This window comes from Prinia subflava, chromosome 1 (genome assembly GCF_021018805.1).
Source record: "Prinia subflava isolate CZ2003 ecotype Zambia chromosome 1, Cam_Psub_1.2, whole genome shotgun sequence".
NCBI classification, from domain to species: Eukaryota; Metazoa; Chordata; class Aves; order Passeriformes; family Cisticolidae; genus Prinia; species Prinia subflava.
Genome location: NC_086247.1, coordinates 133,664,454 through 133,687,017, shown reverse-complemented (window position 1 = coordinate 133,687,017; position 22,564 = coordinate 133,664,454). Strand labels below are relative to the sequence as shown.

General features: G+C 40.5%; 1 protein-coding gene across 3 annotated transcripts in view; it reads left to right on the top strand.

The window, feature by feature from the left end:
* The window catches only part of ST8SIA6 (ST8 alpha-N-acetyl-neuraminide alpha-2,8-sialyltransferase 6), a 45,773-nt gene extending 31,852 nt beyond the window's left edge, over nt 1–13,921 (top strand). For 2 of the 3 annotated variants that reach the window (XM_063413126.1, XM_063413112.1), the window contains exon 8: nt 1,755–13,921. In XM_063413126.1, coding sequence (XP_063269196.1) covers nt 1,755–2,223 — 469 coding nt within the window. In that variant the 3' untranslated portion in view covers nt 2,224–13,921. The remainder of the gene's footprint in view (nt 1–1,754) is intronic. The other variant, XM_063413118.1, reaches the window with a different exon arrangement.
* Nucleotides 13,922–22,564: the final 8,643 nt, after the last annotated feature.

The window sequence follows — 22,564 nt, the reverse complement described above, 5'->3', positions numbered from 1 at the left end:
GAGGACTTTATGATTTTAAGAAAGTATTTTTTTAAAAGTTTAGAGGAAACTGTAAATGCTTTTGAAGAAGAAGCAGGAAGCAACTTGGTACCATTTAGCAGAACCAAGTTTGTTTCTTCTCTCAGAAGACCTATTCCAACATTATTTGTGTAATTTCTAATTCTTTGTTTGCATACTGGCTTAGTCTGATGTTGTTATTGTTAAGGTTAATCAACTTTTGAATTGTGTTTGTCAGGGTGTAAAATGTAGGTGAACTTTCTTGGAGAAAAGCACAGTTCTTATGTGTCCTAATGGAACTGGGATATGCTTCTCCTTAGAGTGGCAGAGCTGGAAAGGAGATTGAGACACTGTTGAGTTGTCCAGGTTTCTAGCTAAGGAAGAATAGAGATTTGAATTCTGTCTTGGGGGTCCAGTACTTTACACTGACTAAAAATAGAGAAAATTGTTGTTGTGGAGGCCAGAAATTCACCCTTCAGCCACTTTTTCTAGACATAAGCTCAGGCATTTCTTGCTTGTTTTGGCTGTGTGATGCTTGCATGCACAGAGGCTTGGGATCAACAGGAGGGCCTGAGTCTCTCATTCATTTTGTTTCAGAGTCTGGTAATGGCACTTTTCTGGGATACAGAAGCTGTAAGTTTAAACCCCTTCAGGCTGAGGAGGGGTATATTACTCCTTGCACTAATTTAGTTGTGCAAGAGGTAACTCTTCCATGAATGTTTTGAATGGAAATGGCAGTGACTTCTGTCCTCTGTGTTGAAGTGCTGCATGAAAAGAGGGTTTGAACCTACTCAAGTTGTGAAGAGAATGAAACCAATTTTTCCAGCTCCCACTGTGTCATTTGTAAAAAGTGAGCTCTAATAGCCTTCAAAAGGTGAAAATACACTGCTCAAATAGACAGTTACCTACAGAAGAAGACTCAGTGCTTTAAGTCCCAAAGGCGGTGGAAACTCCACATGTTTAGGTGATTCAGAAAAGTCAGATCTATAGGGGACATGAGTTGAGTGACCCCCTTGCTTGCATTACTTCTCAGATAACTTGGGAATTTCACTAGTCAGTATTTGGGAGCACAAAATTATGCAGTGGTGAGAACTAAGTCTCTTTGCTCTTTGAAAGCGTCTGAGAATTAATCCTTGTAATTTATGAAGTTAGAGCTCCAAGTCTTTATAGATCTCCATATGTTCCCTTTGTCGTTGAAGGACATAAAGAGGGATGCCTATATTTTTAGTTATTTTAAAAGTATATCCTGCACTTGAGCACACAGTAATCTTTAACACCCCAAGGCTGCTCACATGCATCCTTGGATTTCCACACAGGGCAGACATAGAGATTTTGAAGCGAGATTTTTGTATACCCGTTGATGTAAGATACACATTTCACAAACACATACAGTATATATTGTAGTGCATGTATTTTTAAACAGGGAAAGTACGAACAAAACATTTTTTTGCATTCTTAATTTCTTGAATTGATCAATTCTGTAAACATGTCCTAGTCTCATTAGCAGTGAATTCGATCTGCTTCAGTATCTCCTGTGTTGCCAGTTCAATCCTAGTATGTTCTTACTATACAGTAGTCAGATTTTCATAGCTGCACATATGAGAACTTATAATAGGGTGATATAAATTTGCAGTGTAGACAGGCTGAACTGCTGCGGCAGAGTTTATAACACGTCTTTGCCAGTAGAGTTGTGCTGTTCCAGTCTTTAATGTTTGTATCAATACTACATTCCATTCCTAAAATTTTGTACTTTGCAGATACAACAAGCTAAATGAAAAGAAGACAGAATTTCTGGAAAATATTGTGGTCTATGGAGATGCTTTTCTTTTACTGCCGGCATTTTCCTTTAGAAGCAACACAGCCACTTCTTTTAAAGTATACCACACTCTGAAAGAGTTTAAAGCAACGCAAAGGGCGATATTTTTTCACCCCGCTTATCTGAAAAGTCTTGCCCAGTTCTGGAGAACTAAGGGTGTGAAGGCCTACCGGTTGTCATCTGGTTTTATGATCACTAGTGCTGCTCTTGAGTTGTGTGAGAATGTGAAGCTCTATGGCTTCTGGCCTTTCTCAAAATCCACAGAGAAGATGCCAATCAGCCACCACTATTACGACAACCAGCTGCCTAAACCTGGTTTCCATGCAATGCCCAAAGAATACAGCCAGATCCTTCAGCTTCATGGTAAAGGCGTTTTGAAGTTGCAGTTTGGTAAATGTGAATCAGACTAAAAAGGTAGGTCACATTCTTACCACATGAAATGTCTTTATTTCACTAATGTGCCAAGGGAAAACTTGTTTTACAAAGTGTGAGTCTGTTCTTTCTTAGAGAGACATATCTACCATACACTCAATGAAAGTTGTATTCCTAAATAAGTGAAAGGTCGGATCTTTCTGAATAAATATGTGTTCAGAGTTGAGAAATGTTTTTTAATTGTGAACATTAGATGGGGAGCATAGCTAAGTTATCCCCATAAATCATAGTCAGAAGTGTCGCCTTATCTCAGATACATGTCTCTGCCAACTTATGTTTGGCTTGGTATCAGTTCCCAGGTACCAGCCTCCTTTAAGAATTGCTTTATGAAAGGCATTCACACATTGTGATCTCCAAAAGGAGACATCTAATCCTTTCCAGGTGTGTACAGAGAGAGTAAGAATGAGGATTGTTCCATGAAGGAAGCAGAGTAAGGATGAGGATTGTTCCATGCATCTATGGCCTCGTTGCGTCTTGTTAGTTAGAGATTCGAGCAGTGTGCACTCACAGCCCAGGGCTGCAGAGCAGCTCGTGGACAGCAGTGAAGGAGCTGCCATATCCTACAGCAGATCTTGCTGAGCATTTTACCTTGAGGCAGCTCAGAATCTGGGAGTTACAAATAGAGGATGAAGTGTCATTCCTTTTCCTCTGTTCTTTCTCTCCCAACTGCTTGGACCTCTACCCTCTGTGTATTGCCTCGGAGAAATGCAGCACAGTCTGGTCTCTGACCTTGAGCCAATTTGCTATGTACACACTAGAGATGACTCTGAAAAGATTTGTCTGCATGTTTTCAATTTTGATTTGCCTTGTTGACAAAATAAGACCAATTTGTATAAATACTTCCTCATCCTTTAAGCTAACTCAGAAATTTGTGAGCTCACAATACTGTTGTTAGAGTCTCCTTTCACAGAACTCTATTTTTCCAGGGGGTTCAAGTTAATATAATGATAAGTGAAGTGTACAGTAGAACTACCATTGTATACTATGTACTTTAATTGGACTGATGTAATCTCATGACTGTATTACTCAAATAAATAGCATCCTCTTATTCAAGCCAGAAATTTCAAGCTTAAAAGCTAAGGACACTTTTCTTTTGGCTATGTTCTGAAATGTATTTGAAAATGTCCTTTCTTGATATTTTGAAAACATGTTGTCAGAGATACATTCACACTTAGTTTATCATCAGAGAATACTAAGTTTTAAAATAGCAGATTGTTAGTACCAGGAAGGCACAATTTTATTCCGTTTCAAGGGGTTTTTTAAGAAATAGGAAAATAAGTTGCTTTCAGATTATTAGAATAAAATAAAACCTGTGAGAAGGAACCTAGAATCCATATAGTGGATCCATTCTCCTAGTCCATGGCAGGAGATTATCTAGGAGGAGTTGAATTGTATATATATGCAGTTTCATGTGGCTGAGGTATGCTTTTTTTGCTTGTAAAAGGTTACAGCATAGAAAGGTTAAAAAATACATAACGTATTTTTTTCTTAGTGGCTAAGCTGTTTACATCCAGCAGTTTCCATTGTATTTGTTATTCCTATAATATAAATCATTGGGGATATACTGTGTAATTTTAATTGTAGTAACTACATGAGCTAAGAAAATGAAAGTCAGCTCCTTAGAAATATTTGCTCTAGAGAGAAGCCACAAAAATGTTTAGGTATCTGTATGTGTTAATTAAATGCTGTCCATGCTTGACAGACTGAAAATCACTTTGTGGCCATATTTGCCAAATAAGCTGTAAAGAAAAGAATTCACAAGAAGAATAAGTTGTGCTGCCCTAATTTACACTTACGTTTACAAAGAGAAAACCAAAGAAATGGTTTCAGTATGAACTACCATTTTGCTAGTATTATAGCTATTAGATAATTGAAATTATATAATGAGTATATTTTACTGAAGATGACTTTTTCTAAAAATTGAACAATCTCCTTTCTCAATTTTCATTTTATGTTCTTCTCCATGCTTTGTGCTCTTCCCTCGTTGTGGGTAGCTGGAGGTTCCTTACACCAGTGGATGCCCATAGAAGGCTCAGGCAGAACCTCCCACACACATTACTGGGACACAAAATTTGCTGCTGTAAATGAGAAGTGAAGGAAGCTTCTCTGCTAGGAGCACCTATAGGGAGAGTATAATGGCATCCCAAGGATCTTTTTTGGCAGTATTGCTCCTAAACACCATCCTTGGCATTGGAAGGTCAATTTTTCTTATTGGATAGAGAGAATTGTCAGATGTGAGAGCCCTGTAGAGTCCCACAGTGTGGGAAATTCCGCCTTAATATCCTCTTCTGTACCTTTAGGATTATGTCCAACAGACATGTACAGGTCATCACAGGTGCCCTCCTATCATAGAGTATCAAACAGAAAATGCAGCAACAGCAAAATCTTGAAATATAATTAATGATCTTTATTATTTTATTAGATTACCAAATCATTTTTGCTGTGGTCTTGCAGCTGAAGGAAATCTTATTTGTTCATTGGTTTAACCTGACTAGCCTGAAGGGCATGTCATTAGCTTCAAGTAAACGTAGGAGGCAAAATGACCTGATTCATATTTAAAAATAGAAAAAAAATCTGATTAGAAAAGTTGTCAGATGATATATTAATCAGACTGGCATAAATTTGATTGCCCAGAAGCCTGGTTAAAATGCAAATTTTGTCTGACCGAGAATCCATCAGTTTTTCTGTTTGCTAGGAAAAGACAGCAGGGCAGATGAGTATGTGTTGCTTTGACACACAAAACAGTAACATTAAGCATCTGCTCAGAGGAGTCAGTCAACACAAAAGAAAAACACAGAAAGGAAGAATGAAACTGAGACTTTTTCCCTGGGGAAGAAAATAGTACCCAGTTATCTGAGCAGAAGGACTGTGGGAGGAGGGCTTGAGCAGAGGTGTGCTGGGGGTTAGGAAGTAAGAACTGCTGAACTGTCCACTGTGTATCTTATCTGGAAAGCAAAAAGTAGGTATGAGTTTTTTAACTCAAACCAAATGATTAAATGTGATCTATTTCTGACAGAGAGCAGCAGTGACTCCTTCCACTCAGGGTGGAAGTTTTCAGTTCCTGTAGAGCAGGCAGGTGCCTCCTTACTTTCTCAGGAACTGACATCAAAAAGAATCATTTTTTTCCAAACTCTCTCAGCATGTGATATTTTTTAATCTTGAAATTTGCTGCAATCCAAGCAAGTGATAAATACTCTTACACATAACCTATTTATAACTGTAGAATGCCAACATGAGCTTAAATTCTTTTATTCCTGTGATGTCCCAGTGTAGCTAGAGAAATAAGAGCCAACCCACAGTTCACTTTTAATTACCTTGAGCAAAATGATACCACATTTAAAAATATGGATACTTCTGGGTTCCTGTCAGGCAGCCAAACTGCAGACTATTCTTGACTTGGGCAAATATTATCCAAAGTGAAATTATTAGGTATTTAAAGAAAGGTTTTCTGCCTTAGCACCCCTGCAGTACAGCTTTTAAGCACACACTTTGCTTGTGCATTAAGTGAATTAAATTTACATGTTAAGAATAATGTCAGTAATGAAACACGTAGAGATAAATTGTTTCTGGTTTGGTTAAAACCTACCAGAATATAAAATTATAAATTAAATCAACTTAGAATTTATTTTAGAGTTCAGTTCAAATGAAGAGGTATTTACATATCTAGAAGGGTTTTGTTTTGGTTTTCCACAGCAGAGCTATCCTGTTGAGGAAACAGGATATTTCGAAAGAAATTGCTTTGGAAAAGTGATTCCAAAATATGATTAAGATACTATAATTTAGAACATATCCATATTCAAATTAGCAATGGATGTGTCCCCATGAAGATACTGGCTAGACCTAGCCTTGGCTAGCTAAGGAAGCCTGAAGAGTGTGGAGCAGATGAGGTAAGCAGGAGCAGTTCTGGGGCTATTCCAGTGAAGGAGTCCTCCTTTAGAAAGAGCAGATGCTCGAGTTAGAGCAGGCACGAGCATTCCAGCCTAGCCAGGAGAATTCTGAGAGCCTGCGATTCTGTATAAGAGATCTCACACACTCAGCCTGAAATACAGATGAAAAGCAGATGCAGAAGGTGCAGCTCATACATGGAAGACTGAACTATTGGCTTACTTCAAGTATAACAAGCAGTTTTTCTACTATACAAGAAATACCAGTAACATATTTTATTGTTTTAATTTCAGGGTGATGATCCTAAGGAGACAATTTGTGTGTATCTCAGCAGTTTGGTGTTGGATTTGATCTGATGTGATTTTGTGAGGATTAAACTGCATTATTACAATAGAGAAATATTTTACACTTGGGGAGAAAAGGGAGTGATTTTTTTCACATAGTGACTGCTACATTTACAAATTTTGAATGATCATTTTTTAAAACAAAACGTAACAATTATTTGGAAAATCCTGAAACTCCTTACTGCTGGTTTAATGGTAGCAAAGCACAATCTCAGGATGGTGGCAATATGTGACATTCATCATGTTTTGCTTCTTAGAGGATCATTAAAATATTTTGACATAAGATCTCTGGTTTTGTTGATATCACATAGTATAGGCAGTAGTCTCTGTATGGTGGCTGCATGAGTTGGCAGTGAACATTTTCAATTAAGAACTTCATCCTGTAAATACTGGCATTTGTATACATGCGAGAAGCGATGAGAAGAGCTGCAGAAGAGTGATAAATTCAGAGACATGTCATTCTTAGTTTGTCCCAGGGTGCACAGATGAGAAAATCCCTCAGGTCAGAGGTAGTTAAGTGGTTTATGGGCTTTCATTCTGTGGGCAGTAAATAGTGCTGTGGATTTAATGGGCCTTCATTTTGTGAGCAATAGATGATGCTGTGGATTTAATAGGATCACTCTTATGCGTGATGTTAATTCTGAGAACAAGTATATGAAGGACCAGAGCTTTATAATTATTTGTAAACCACTCTACTTGCTTGTGTTCTTGTCTAAGGTCCTGTTCAGCTCCTGGGGACTGTGAACCTGGTTCCACACTAAAATCCCCAGAGTCCTGGTAGGGCATGGCTTGGTAAACATCCTTGCTATTCCAGCTCTGTGTCTTGTCTGATACATGAGATGGAACTTCCATTAGAAAGATACCAAGCCTATAATTCAATTTATTTTCATGTAGTATAGCTTGTATTCATATGTGACTACAGATAATGAAGCTGCACTGAGCATTATTAGAAGAATGTTCCTCTTACTATCAACCCCAAGCTCTTCTACACCAGGATGTATGAGAAAACTGACTACATTCCCCTAATTCATAACCTGTGTAGTCCTTTACATTTTCCATATGGTCCAAGAATACATGTGGAGCATCATCCTGCAGCAAGAGAAAATGCAGTAGAAAGAATGACTTTAATATTTACAGGAGCTTTGACAAGCAGTATTACCCTAGCTTTTACCGCTTATATGTTCTACTGCAGAAAAAAAACCCAAGCAAGCAGACAAATTTTAAAAATTTTAATAACCAGATTCTGTTGAGTTTCACTCACTCACTCAAAGATAGTGTCCTTCTTCTTTTACGGTCAGAGTGAATCAGGTATTTTGTTTACTAAAATTCCTTTTGCTACTGCAGCATTAAATCCCAAATCAAGTGATTTAAAGAGCATTCAGTATTCCACTCTTTGAGGATTATATCTGCAAAAAAAACCTTCCCACTTAAATGAATTGGTCCTTATGAAATAAGGTTCAGAAAAGCCTTTTAGATGTATACTCCATAAGAGCATTACTGTACTGTAATATTTGAAAGCTTACCTTGCAGCAGTTTTATAATCACATAAACACTTGTGGAAGTATTAGAATCAATCATTATGGTTAGAGGTCTGTTGACTGAGACACATTCAGCATCTGGATCCATTTCCAGGATAATGATATAAGAATCCAATATTACTCCTACCCAAGCAGTAGTGTCCATAAATTCTGACTGCAAATATCAGCAATTGTGTCAATTTTTGAAAATAAGGGGTTTTAAAAAATACATAGTGCTTTGGGGCAATAACTGATGCCACTAATGCACATGAGGACCTCTGAGTGTCAGTAGAGCCTTTAACATAAACAAAGAGAGCAGAATTGAGCTGACGAGTCCATCTGCATTACCAGCTGGTAAAAGGAAGAGGGGAGCATAGGGGTTTGATTTACTCTGATCTGTTCCAGTTCCAGCACCACAATCCACATTTTTCCTTCCCCAGCAGTGAGATTTTTGCCATTTTCTGGCCACAGGCATCTGCTGCTCGTGTGCAGAGAGCTGACTGCTGCAAGAACCTGCATCCATGTTACAAGTGTTATGGATGATTGCCTACTGCAACATCCTAGTAGTAGATCAAAGACAAATTTGCTCCCACAAGAGCATCTCCTCTGCTCTAAATTACTCACATGGAGTGTTTTTAATAGAAGCTGTGCAAAGTGATGTAGTTGTCCTTTGGGTGATGCAAACAGCTGACACTGAGGAGAACCTTGCTGTATTTCAGACAGATGCACACCTGTGTTCATGTAAGGACTGTAACTTATTCCGGTCTAGTGTAGAGCAGTGAGGTGATCTTGGCTGTGTAGCAGCTACATGGTTTGCCTTGGGGAAAGTTTATACATCTTTTACGGGTTCTTACATTGTATCCAGGACAATTGCAAGTGCTCTATGTGCACACAGAGATCATGCAAGATCATTCGTTGTTTCAACTAAATTCAGTTAACTACTCAGTGTGAGTAAGAGGGCAAAACTTGGTTGTGTGAAGTAGAAGATGGGCAGAGGAGAAAATGAAACTTACTTGCAGCAAGAAAGCAACCTTTTTCAGAAGTGTTTGTTAGTTAGTACCATGTTGCACTGTCTCAGTGACTAACTGTAAGCAGTGTACCGTGACACACCACAAAGAGCTGAAGTTCCTGTGTGTCAGAACTATTTCTGTGCAGCTACATTATTTGAACCACACGTGTATTAGTAACTAGAAAGATCATCAGAATACATTTTAAGAGAGGTTTAGCCAAAAAGAGGAAATCTATTCTGGGTTCCTTGGTGAAAAGAGGTCTTAACTGAAGGAAATAATGTAGCACTCACAATTGAGAGCAAATGGAAATTTCTATAGTATGGACAGCTACTGACTTTCTAGCACTGTTTCCACGAAGTTTAAACTTGCCAATGACTTGAAGACCTGGTCATCCATGCTCTCAAGGCTCTCAGTGATTTATGTGGAACACAAGGCTGATAAGAAATGCTTGAAGGAATTGTTGACCTTTCCTACCCTTTCCTACAAATGCTCTTAACTCTCCATAGATTAAAAATACACTCTGTTAGACTTTAGATTAAGATCCTCAGGCCTTGCACCAGATACGAAGTTCACACTAGAGGAGGGCAGACATTGTAGTCAGCTTTATTATAGCTACTGGTGTTGTGTGCTGGGTGGCTGGGTCGAGTTAATTTGGGTGCCAGTTGGGCAAGTTAACAGTGGCATTTCTGCATCACAGGGTACCATCAGATTGATCAAGACTTGCTAAAGTACACTTGCTGTGGGAAATTATGTTTTCTTGGGTAGCTGAATACATTATTTCTAATGTATTTTACACCTGTGCTAGGTTAATAATAATAAATGGATTTTGTACCTGGCTGGGAATGTTTATGACACTCTTGCAAGACAGAGCCAACATCAGTTTGGATTAAGGATTCTTGACCAAAGGCTAGTAAGGACCTTTCAATTCCCTCTATTTCACATCAGGAATATTCATTTTTAGGTTTTGTGGGCCTTCAGTGCTGTCACATGCTGTGGAATGAATACTGAGATCAAATAATTTTCTAAAGATAGAAACACTGACAGTGTGCTAATATTTCCACTGTACCTTTGCAGAAGCTGACAGTGTCCTTGCATGACTGCATCATAGCACCATTAGATTGAAGTCTGTGCCTGGCTGGTTTAATTCCTTTTTCTCCTCTGAATCTCTAATGTTGCATCCTCCTTCAGGATCCTGTGCTGCCTTGAGTTGGTTGTCTTTACCCTGTGGAGTGCTATGCAGCCCTGCTTAGTGTCTTTAGGGAGTTTGTGTGACTGTGAATCAAACACTGCTATGCTTGCAGCTTAGTAAAACGTGCTGTAAATGAGTGGGTGTACACCTCAAGGAGGGCAGCTTGGTGTGATATTCACATTCACTAACTGGAGGTGCTAAAGTTGGTCTGTAGCTCCATGGAAACTTAAGCTGGAATGGCTGCAAGGTCCAGCCCCCATTCTTGTCCTGCACCCCTCCTTTCATGCCGTGTCTGGCCTTGGCCTGTCCCACACCGAGCTGTTTTGGCACACTGAGATGGGAAACCCTACCATGGCAACAGAATGAGAAAATTGGTTCATGCCAAGAGACAGGGGAATCTCAGAGTCAAAGCAAAGGACCATGCAGATGGCATTGTAGGGACACAACGTGTGCCTTTTGTTATCTGACAGCTGTTGGACGGGCCCAGTGGTATCCTGAAAGCTTGACCAAGTTCAGAAAGTAACATCTCTGAGGGTCTGCCTGGTCAGAAGGGAGAGATGGGCCCCTGCAAGGGTGTTGGCAGCACAGCAGCTGTTCTGGTGGCCGAGCCCATCTCTCCCTGTGGTGCCAGGAGGTGCTTAAGGGAACTACACTAAGGACTCTAGGTGCCTACACTGCTGATTATTGCTCACCCTTCTCTCTTTCCCATTACAGTCGTTTTAACAAGCTGGTGACCCCAGCAGATTCAGAAGTGCTTAGAAAAAATTCTCAGTTCAGTGATGGTAGACTTGCATAAACTTGATTGTTATTCAGTGTGCCTTTGCTTTCAGCCTCTTCTAATCCCAGCATCTAAAACAGCATCTGCAGAGAACAGAGGTGAATGAGGCCTGAGGGGGTTGAGACCAGTTACTCTCACTTTGATTCTCTTTCCTTTGTACAGTCATGAGTTGACTGACATACCACCAAGCTTGACAAAAGATGAAATTCTCTGTCTTGAGTAACTCAGGAAGAGAAACTAAACTATCTAGGTGACCTCTGACCTTATGTGGCTCTCTAAATTACTAGCAAAATATTCCTGTTGTTAGGCATTAGTTGATTTTATTCAGTGCAAATATCTGTATTTGTTAATTCCATGAACAAATTGACCCAGTTAATTCATCTGGGTTCATTGATCATGTACACCTTGAGCCTGCACAGACTCATTGGTGGAGCTGCAGCCTAACACAGCAGTCTAGGTTTAGATCCATTTGACCTAGAGATTTTTTTTTTTTGTCCTGTCACTTGCTCTCCTGTGACAAATTTGTGGAGGGAGTTCCTGAGTATCCATGCAGAAGCTCCTCCAGGGTCACTCAGGTCCACAAAGGACACATCCACCTGTATGCAGGAATCTGTGAGAGCAATCCCAAGGAATATTCTGTGGAGTGCTCTATTCTGAAACAGATCTGTCTCAAACAGCTGATAGCCACTTGCTGCATGCTTTGAAGCAGTAGATGTCTTACACATGAGCCTTTTACTTAATTGTATCTTAGTTTAAAATATTCAAAGCCTGGTAGTCCTTCATTTTGTGGTACTTCAGCAGCAAATCTCTTTAATCTCTAGGTCTGCTAGCCAACAACAGCAACAAGGGGGCATGTAGTTACTTTAGATGGCCCAACTGTCTTCATTTTAAATTCTGTCATTCTAGGCAGGATCATCCTTCTCTGAGTTTCTGGACAGAAAAATTTCAAATGCTGCTAATCTCTCAGGGTACTCTGGGAAAGTCCTTAAGGCTTTTCACCCACAGCATACAACAAGTGGGCAGATTTATATTTATTAATCTTTGTTCCAGATTTTCATAAAGTTGGCTCGAAATTATCATTATGATCAAGTAGAGCAGAAACACTGTGCAGCATGCCACTAAACAAAGGGACTATTGCTGTTATTTCATGGTCTCCTTTCATAAGGGCACATTTCAGAATACCTTCCTATTCTGGGAGCGCGGCTCACCAGGGGAGTGACCCGGGGTTACTGGGTTACAGCTACAGGGTAGCAGCCCGTCAGTGTGCTCTCAGTGTCCAGCAGATTCCAGCAGTGCAGCAGGAGCTTAACACGAGGGCTTGAGTTTGCCCTCGACCCAGCAGTCAGTGTAGTACTGTGACGTGTGGTGATTGAGCTGACATCACTCTGAGCACAGGCAATACCTGCCCTTGGGTGGCAGGTGTTGGCAGATACCGGTTTGAGGATGAAAACAGTCTGGCTGTGAAGTACAAGGAGTGACATCCTCATGTTGCCATCAAAAGAACATTCAAGTCTGTCTTTTGCTAAATCCTGATGTACCTTCAGCAATACATCAGTGTTTGTTGCTGCACCTGGTACTTCTGTGTCTTGTCTTTGTTTCATCCCTCTTTTCTCCGGAGAGGGAGAAAACTCGAAATGCATGATGGAAGTATTTAATGATCCCATCACGGTTTCAAGAACACATCAGAATGAATCATGCAAATGATTGTGACAGGATAGCCTATTGTCAATATCGCTGGGTTTAAATTCCTCTCTATTCACTTTAGTCCCTGATAAGAGGAGATTCTTCACAGCAGATTTGTAGGCCAACAACATGCTAGGCTTCTCAGCTCTTGGCTTGGCTGTGAGATGTTTCCCTGAAAATAGTTCCTCCTTGGTGTATTTATTGTCAGTCTTTATAATACAAGCCCATTCTTGAATTCTTGTGACATTGAAGTATAACAGCTGACATTTCTGCATTTTTATATGTACTATTTATTTAGTGACTTCCTATGTATTCTTTATGTTAATATTCTTCATATTCTTTTGAGTACCTAATTAAAATTATTTTAAATATTCTTTGTTTTTAAAGCCACCAGAGTAAAGTGTGTGGGAAGTTTCATAATGTCGCCTTAAAAACCAGTCATACAAGCCAAAATAATTTTAAGGGTATTTGACTGATTTCTGGAGCAGTATTTTCATTAGTCATTTGGACACGTTCATCTTAGATTTATCTTTCTAAGATAGGCCTAAGAGGCAACCTCTGCTTCTGATTTAGTTCAAGATCTGCAAGGGACAAAACAGGTGAATGGAGAGGTCCTACACAGGGCTGCTCCTCAGGGATGGCAAATATTTGGCTTTTCTTTTCAGAGTCCGGTCCATGTGTCAAAATGTAATTTCATAAAGTTACCATGATAGCTTTTGCCCAGAGGTTTCATTGTCTCTTTAAATGTGTATTGTTTGCATTCATTTCAGCTCCATTCTTTCCAATGCAATTGTCAAAGGAGAGCTTATTCCCCTGTGGAGCTGGTATAATTGTGCTCCTCCACATGCACCAAGCTCTCTGAAGCTGCTAGTGTAGGCTCTGCTGCTGCTGTTCCAAAAAGGTTCCTCAAATTCTCTCAGTGCTGAACTTATTTATGTTTTCAGATGTGAACTTGATATTGTCAGAGTAGAATGTGTGCAGCGTAATATAGAAATGTCTCAGTGCAGGGTTTAGGAGGAGGCAGAAGCCCCTCAGCTGTGTGTGTGCTTTTATTACAGAAAACCAAGATGAAGTTGTATTGTTGAATCATCTGTTACAGCTGATTTAATTTGTACTTTGTTTTCATGTTTTAAGTGCCTGATGATTTTTTTGTCAAGGAGGCAATGGTTTCACTGTTATAAGGCATACTTAGAATTCTGTACTTGTTACCTGTTCTGTAATAGAATATTTTTGCAATTTATGTTTGGAAATAAAGACTTATTAGGCATAATTCTGGTGGGGTTTTTCTTTTGTGAATTCTTGAGACTAAACAACCAAAAATATGTCTCCTGAGGCAGCAGCATAGAAAATGATTGATCTGAATCCTCTGGAACGGTATCAGCAACTGACCGTGGAAATGTGACGGTTCCTTAAAATTGTGCGAGGAAAAAATCAACTGTGCTTAAAAGCAAGTATAGGGGATTGGGGCACTGGTGCATGTGTAAGTATCTGTTGCTTAAATGGTACCTTGAAGTGATTTCAGTCTTTTCTGTTCTTGAATGGCAACACAATTAATCATCTTTTGTTACTTCTAATGACTTGAAATACCTTCAAAAATTATTTCTTGAAGAAACATCAAGCATGGGAAGGAACCAAACAAGAAAACACAATTGTTACTATCATCCTCTGAAAATAGCTCTTGAATTTGAAACTGTCTCTAATTACAACTAAATGCTTCAAAAGCAATGATTAATGGAAAATGTTTAAACAACAGATGCAAAATTTTTTTAAACAAAATACTGACCATGAGTAAATGTCTGATAGATGTGTATCAAGTAGATTACTATGCATATTTTAGTCACTTACATTGGGATTTTTTCTTAATATAGGTTTTGGTCATATACAAAGATGATTGTAGTGAATGAATTTCAAACAGATAAAGTTCAGAGAAAGAATTTTCCCTCCAAGCATTTACTTTTGTGCAAAGGCGGTCGTAGAACTTCTGTGCCACTTACTGTGACTTCTCCAAATAGAAGCTGACTGCCTCGTCAAGTCAGGTCAAATATGTACATGCAGCTGTTTTGTGAGGAGGACTGCTATCCTTTAGGGCCCTCTAGGGACTGAACTGCAATTGCCAAATTTTATTGCAGAGAGAACAGAGGTTTAGAACTGAAAGCTTTTATTTGGCCTCATAGACCATCAAGTGGCCTCTGCCTGAAGATAAAGATCTGGATCTTTTAGCCTACCTCCTTCCCATAGTGCATGAGTCTTTCACTGATGATCAGAACCAAAGGGTTTCTTTTGTTTGCTGTGCTGGCAGCTGGAATGCCGTATATGAGTGATGCAGATGCAAATGTGTCCCCATAATCAGAGCAGGTTCTAAATCAGAAGTGTGATTTCTGCTGAGGAAAGTGTCTTAGATTGAGCTTAGCCATCTCAAATATTTATGAACAGCTAAATGTTGAAAGAGCAGCACTTCCAGGTGATCAGGACTGCTTGGTCCAAGTACAGAATAACTGAGTGTGGCCCTAGACAGTTCCTAGCCTTGTGTTATTCCCTGTTTAGAAGGGGAACAGTCTGGGGAAAGTCAGTGGGAGGGAAGTGGTTGTGCACTGAGGTGATGCCTGTCACAGAGTCACTGTACCTCTGGATCACACAAAGCTCAATCCATGCTCCTGGGGGCAGAGCACCTACCACCTACCTACTCCTGCTGTGGGAAACCCCTGGTCACTGCTGTTAGAAGGGCTTTAGAAAGAATGTTCCCAGGAGCAATTATAACGATTAGGTTTTCCTCTGGCCTCTGTTAGGCAAAAAGAGTCATGTGAAGATTTTACAACATGAGGCCACTGGCTTGGTCCAGAAGAAGAGAATGGCCAAAGTCCACAAGCTAAAAGCCCATGGCAGTGGGCTAGGGAATCTGGAACCACAGCTACAGCCCAGCCAGCAGCTGGAAAAAATACACAAATGGGCCGAGGAAGTCATCAGCATTTTAAAAGGTGAGGAGAGATTGCCTCCTTCTCAAGGATCCCAGTATGCCTATGTTCTGGAAACTAAATGTGCCTGAGTTTTGAGATACATGGCTAAGTTTTAGCTTGCCTTTTCCATCCTGTATCAAGTGTCTATGTCATCCTCACTCTGCACCAGAGCAAATTAATACTAAATAGGAATGTTAAGGTCTCATGGCCACTGCAGACTGATAGAACCATCTGGTTAATGGAGATACCATAATGAAAACATTCGTCCTTAAGTATAGCACTGCAGATCTTTTATCATGTGAAAGTGAAAAACAAATGTGAAAAAAGAGACCCAGTGAGGACTGAATTTAAGCTGCTGTCTGTTTTCTACAGCACAGGGAAGCAAAGCTGAATTAGTCCAGGAGCTCACATGCTGCTGCTGTCGTCGGAGGAAGAAAGGCTGCATGTGCTGGGAAAATTACATAAGTATTAGAAATGGAATAACTTTCATATTTGAAATTACTTTTATTAGGCAACTTGAGAGACTGTTAAGGCAAAAATATTCTGACTGAATTTTAAGCACAGCGCTGCTTATGTAAATCCAACCCTGCAGGGACATTGGTTCTTTGTGTTTAGCTGTTAATCTTCGTAAGGACAAAAATTGGTCTTTTATTATGGGTAGAGTTTTAATAAAGTAAAATCATTCAGTAAAGGTCCCTCAGTTTGAACTGCCCCTTTAGTACTGGTAGTTTCTCTTGAACAATGTGTATTGTGCAAAACCTTTTGTGAGCCCAAGCAGGACAGCAGGAGTGTGCTGCAGCCTCTCACTCTGTGTGCCCTCTAACAGAGCATGGCCACAGCTCCTGACTCTGGGCTGCTACCAACCCCCACCCGCGGGCTCCTGCCTGGAAAGCAGAAATTATGGGTCTGAGTCACATGTAGGAGAGGAAGGAGTTGAGGTGGGTGATGGCATGCTGCCTCAGTAAGTGTCCTGGAGTCAGATTATGACATAAAAAAGAAGCAAGAGGACTCTTCTCTAGCTGGATTTTAAATTAGTTGGTTCTCTTTAAAAAAAAAAGTTTTTACACTCCCAGGAAAAGTTTCAAGTCTGGATCAAAAAAGGACAATGTTTTCTGAGGCATTGGAGTAGAAGAGTGAGAGACAAGGTTTAAGGTACTCTGGATATGTTTGTGTGTGATACATCGTGGAGAAAGGTTCTGAAGGAAGGATGAAGGGTTGTGATTATTAAGCGGCAGAGGGAGTGACCTAAAATGGAAGACTGCAGTATGACATTGAATTCACAGTTGTCCATCAAATGATGGTGTAAAAGAACTGTTTTAAAAAGCCAAACACGTTGAAGCACTGAATGGGTGAGAGTGGGAGGCAGATGGGCACCTCACCTTGCTGTAAAGCTGAGTGAAGTGACAGGAGGAAATCGCTCAAGACTCATCTCCCCACCCAGTCTCCAGTTCAAGGCAGAGAGACTTTTATGCCAAGCTCCATGGTCCTTAAGAACAGAAGGCTTCTTCATAGTCAGTGACTACTTTATATATAAATTCCTACATCATAAACACCTACATTTACTAGATCAGTCCCATCATGTCCTACACTTGCCCTATATACATTGAATGTTTTTTCAACAGTGCCTGAATCATGGAGCTCTGAATTCTGTTGGCCCTATTTGCTTTGCTGTAATACAGATAATTATTTCCAGGATGAAATCTCTTTTTCTGAATATATTTAACATCTTTCAGAAGAGTCTAAAACAGAAACTCTAAGAACATTAACATAGAGCATTTTTCAAGTTCATCTCACTTGCAGTCCATTAAAGTGAAGTGACAACTGAGGGATGACATGAAGTAATTATACTGATTGTGTTGTATGTGCTCTGCAGGAGCCGAATGATTAGCTGAGGATATTAATTTCAAAAGTCAGCAAGAGATCAGCTGAGATGAAAGATCACTGCAAAGTGACCTCAGACCGGGGGAAAAGAAAAAGAAGAGAGGGGAATGTGGGCCAGCTGAAGAGTTCAATGCTGTACAGTCTAGCAGTGAACTGAAGTAGATGCATTTTAACACCAAAGGTGGTTTCCACGGAACTGACTGCAGGTGTCATCACTACAGTTCAGAGTCGCCACTGTGGATTCCCTTTATGGTCATGGAGAGAAATGGAGTATAATACAAGCAGCTTGTTTTAGTGTCTAAATCAGCTTGTGATAAATCCTGGATTCCTTGCTTTATGGAGGGAGTGTAGAGTGACTAGCTTGGCCATCACATTCAGTGTTGCACCCTGAGGGAGTGGGTGAAATGCAGGTACAACCCCAGACTGAGCTACCACCTTCCTTGTTCATACACAGCCATGACTTGACTGAGGCCTGATCATTACCCTGTGGAATTACACCTCATGAAAAGGGAAATAGTAGCCAAGTAGTAGACTATATAACATCCCGCAGAGACAGCATATAATGAGATTAGGTTGATAAGGATTGTCTGAAAGAGAATAGATATAGATTAACCTTTGTGAATAACAAACCTATTGAACATAATTTCTTTGACGCCTAAAACAATTTTCACAGTCACATAAAGTTAATCAGAATTTTAAAGCTCTTTATCAAATGTTCACCTTTGAAATCAGTATTGGATTTGTGTACTCGAACTGCTGTGCAGCCCTGAATAGACACATTAAAAGTGGTTTAATCCGATTGTACTTTGGCTTTAGCTTAGTTTGTCAACCTAGCAGTGCAAGTCAAACAGCTTTCACTTAGGGATTTTCACTGCTTCACTTGGATAAATTCATTAGCAAGGCATAAAGGAGCTGTGAGTGTGAGGGACTTTGGGAGCCATGGAGACCTTCCTGGAGGTAAGCAACAGTAACCTGGAAGCCAGTTCTCAGTGTAACACAGTGCTACAAAGAGAATGTCATGAAGCTTGACTGGGCAGCGTGTCCATTGAATCTGGATACCCACACTCAGAGAAGAGGTAAGCAGTAGCAAAACCATAATTTTGTGCTAACAGGGACACCCTCCCACACCCCCTTCCTCAATATGTTCCACATGGCTTCATCTGTCATTTGTCAGAAAAGTGTCAAACTACTTCAGCTTCACTGAAGTGTTGACTTGGCCAAACAGCAATGTTCTGGCACACCTAGACCAAAACAAAAGTCTGGAATCATCAGGGTTATCACTGCTACTGACTCACAGACCTCATGCAAAAACACAGGCACTCCCTGAGCTGAAGGCTCTGGGCTCAAGGGTTTTGAACACATGTCCAAGGATCCCTGGCCCCTTGTGGTTTTGGCTGCTAAGGCTCAGTCTGTACTGAAGAAAGGCCTGGCCTATCCAGCCTGTCCCACGGTAACCGTCTGGGCTGCCTTCTGTAGTCAGAAACAGGCCCTTTATCCCATCTATCACTGTGCTCTTATGCCTCCCCGACAGCAGAGAGACAGTTTGAACAAGAGATTTAGGGTTTTGGCAGCAAAAGAAAGTGAAAAGATCACCTTTGCTTACTGGTTGTATCCTTACATGGCACCATTAATTGCATCAGTACTCTGACCTGTGCAGCACAGGCACTATCCACAGGTGACAGTGAGAAGGGGTGCCAAGCAATTCATGGCCGTCAGGAATCTTTTCTCACTTTCCACATACCTGGAAATGAGGGGAGGCATTGCAGTTCTGATGGAAGAATGCCTTTGAAGGGAAATTTTCAATTTTTATGTAGTGGGAGTAGACAGCAATCCCTGGCTTTCTCTATGGCAAAGCACTTAGTCCTATATTATTCCTTCTCTGAAATGGGGACAGTGATGCTTGGTCATCTCCCAGTAGTGTTATGGGAGTAGACAGTACATCTTGAAGTCTATTTATGTCCTGTATGATGGAAACCCTGCATGACCTGCAGACAGACAGTATTTCCTGTCCCTGAAAAAGGCAGTTTATCTCTTGCTGCTGTTTCTCACACAGCTTAATCTATGCTTGGTTGGCTATGACATAAAGCACAACTGGACAGTTTAGACACATAATACTATTATTATGAAATTTAAATTACAGAGATAGAAAACATCAAAACATCAGGGAGAGAATTTAACCTTTATGATCAACCCTTTCTCCTGCATTTTCAAACAGAAGTTTTTCTTTCATCCTGTAGTAATCACCCAGATTACTACAATCTCCAAGAAGTGAAAATACTCTTGCAAAACTAATAAATGAGAATCTATTTGCAAAGACATTTATTTATGCGCCAGGCACTTCAGGGTGCTTAGAGGGTAATCTCAAACTGTGAGCTCTGCACTGTGTAAATTTAGAAGCGATTTTTTAAAATGTCAAGTATTTATTACATGAAAAAAACATTTGGAGTGTAGAGCAAGTCCCCAGTGCATTTGGGGAAGGACTTCTTGGATGAGCAGAAATAATACTTGAGAGATGAAAAGCAAATCCTCTAATTGAAATTGCTTTGTGTACATGCAAAGGAGCTTAAACTAAGGTAGAAGACCAGTTCAGTACTTTGTTTTGTCTCATGCATAAAATAGTGGTTTTCCAAACCTTTATAACCTTTATACCAATCTGTCTTTTCTCATCCTGCAGCATTTCTGTCACCTCTGCTTCTCCTTCTTGCCCTCATAACAGCTCCAGCAGGCTTCATTCAGACCACAGAATGCACAATTTATTCATGCAGGATTTTAATCATTTAAGGGGATGCCTTACCTTAAACATCAACATACCTCTAAGTGTGAAGCAGTAAAGTGCAACTCTCGAACAGGAGGCTGATGATACAGAATGTAAGGGACACTGCTCTATTGTGAGAAGCCTGTGATGACTGTTGTTTTGCATGGAAATATGAGAAACATCAGAAGCAAGGGAAGGAAAAATTGAAGGTGGCCTTACAATGACATCAGCCAGCTCCCTCAGCACTCAGTGATACATTGTCTTGGAGCTTAGGGGTTTATGTATGTCCAGTTTGTTTAAATATTCTCTGACCTGATTCTCTTCCATCAAGGTACAACTTTCTTGCTCCAGTATTTCATGCTGGCCTCTGGGGATTCCTGAATTGTGTCTTTCTAGCAAAGGCTGAGGTAAAGAAGACATTAAGTATCTCAGCCTCGTCCACATCCTGCATCACCAGAACACCTGCCCTTTTCAGCAGCAGGCCCACATTTTCAACAATCTTCTTTTGCCCCATATGTATTTATGGAAGCTTTTCTTGTTGCTCTTGACATTCCTTGCCAATTCTGGATGGCTTTGACTCTTTCTGACCCATGTCTGTTTGCTCAAAAGGTGTCTACATTTATTGCATGTTACCTGACCTAATTCTACTTTCTGCATACTTCATTTTGAGGTCTGAGTTTTTCCAGGAACTCCTTAGCAATCCATACAGGCCCCCTGACATTTCTGCTTCACTTTCTATTGTTTAAGATGATTGTTCTTAAGCATAAGGAAGGTGATTGTTGAGTATCAACCAACTTTCTTGGACCTCTCTTCCCTTTAGGCTTCTATCCCGTAGGATTCCATCAAGCGGAACCCAGAAGAGATCAAAGTCTTCTCTCCTAAGGGCCAGTGTTGGGATCTTGGTCTTTGCCCTGCTGTCTCCTCTCAGGTTACTTAACTTCACCATCTCTTGGTCACTGCATTCAAGGCAGCCTTTGACTCTCACATCCTCAGGGAGCCTTCCCTTCTTTTTAAGTGTGAGGTCCAACAGGGCTCCTCTCCCTACTGGCTCCTCTATCACTTGGGTCTGGATGTTTTCGTCAATGCTCTCCAGGAACCTCCAAGGCTGTGCCCTTCCTCCAGCAGATAGTGTGGTTACAGTCTGCTGTGAGGACCAGAGCCAGCGAATGAGAGGCTGTGAAAGGCCTCATCTAATTGTTCTTCCTGATCAGAACAGACGCCCTCTGCATCAGCACCTCCTTCCCCATGGAGGTTCCTGATACCTTGGGCTGAGGCTGCTCCATCTGTCATTCCACAGCAGCCTGCTCTGTTCCCTGGCTGCAGGAGGTGGGACAGTCCATGGTGGTGAAGTCATTCCCTGTCAGCCCATGGGGGGAGCACCTACAATGCTTGTTCATCTGATGACAGTAAGTCAAGGTCTGTGGATAGAAGTCCTATGTTTTATTAGTCCATCTAATAAAGTTGGGGGAAAATAATAAACTTCCATCTGAAAGCTTTTCCTCATGTCTGAAAGAGATGCTGTGAAATTCAAAACAATTGTTCCAAATTCAGTCAGGTACATAGGAGCTCTACTACTTACAGAGGAAAAGGCAGCTGGAGAATTATGGGTTAAAGAAGAGAAAAGCTGAAAACATATCTTGCAAAGGACAGAGAGAGAGAAGTAATTTACAGTCTGTGAGGAAAGTGGAGAGGTTAGAGGTGGAAAGGATATAGCAGCTGCGTGACATACACAGAAAACAAACAAACAAACAAACCCACAACAAACCCTAGAAGCCAGAAAAATTAAAATGCTGATTAGACACAAAGATATTTTTTGATACATCTTATGTCCTGGTTTCATGTGGGAATAGGGTTCATTTTCTCCCTAGTACCTGGGAGAAACTCAGTGCAGGGTTTTGGATGCAGGATGAGAACAATGTTGATAACACACTGATGTTTTGGTTGTTGCTGAGTCGTGCTTGCACTGAGCCAAGGACTTTTCAGTGTCTCATGCTCTGAAAGTGAGGAGATAGCTGGGACAGAGAAGAGCCAGGACAACTGATTAAACTGGCCAAAGGGATAGTCCACAGCACAGAACCTCATGCTCAGGATATAAACTGGGGAGAGTTGACCTAGAGGGGCAGAGCTGAACTCTGAGATGGGCTGGGCATCAGTCAGTGGGTGATGAGAAATTGTATTGCGCATCACTTCTTTCTCCTGGGTTTTATTCCTCCATCTCTTTCTCTTTGAAATCTTCCTTTTCACTGTAATTACTATTATTAGTAGTACTAATATTTTATACATTATCTAAATTATTAAACTATTCTTATCTCAGTTCCTGGGT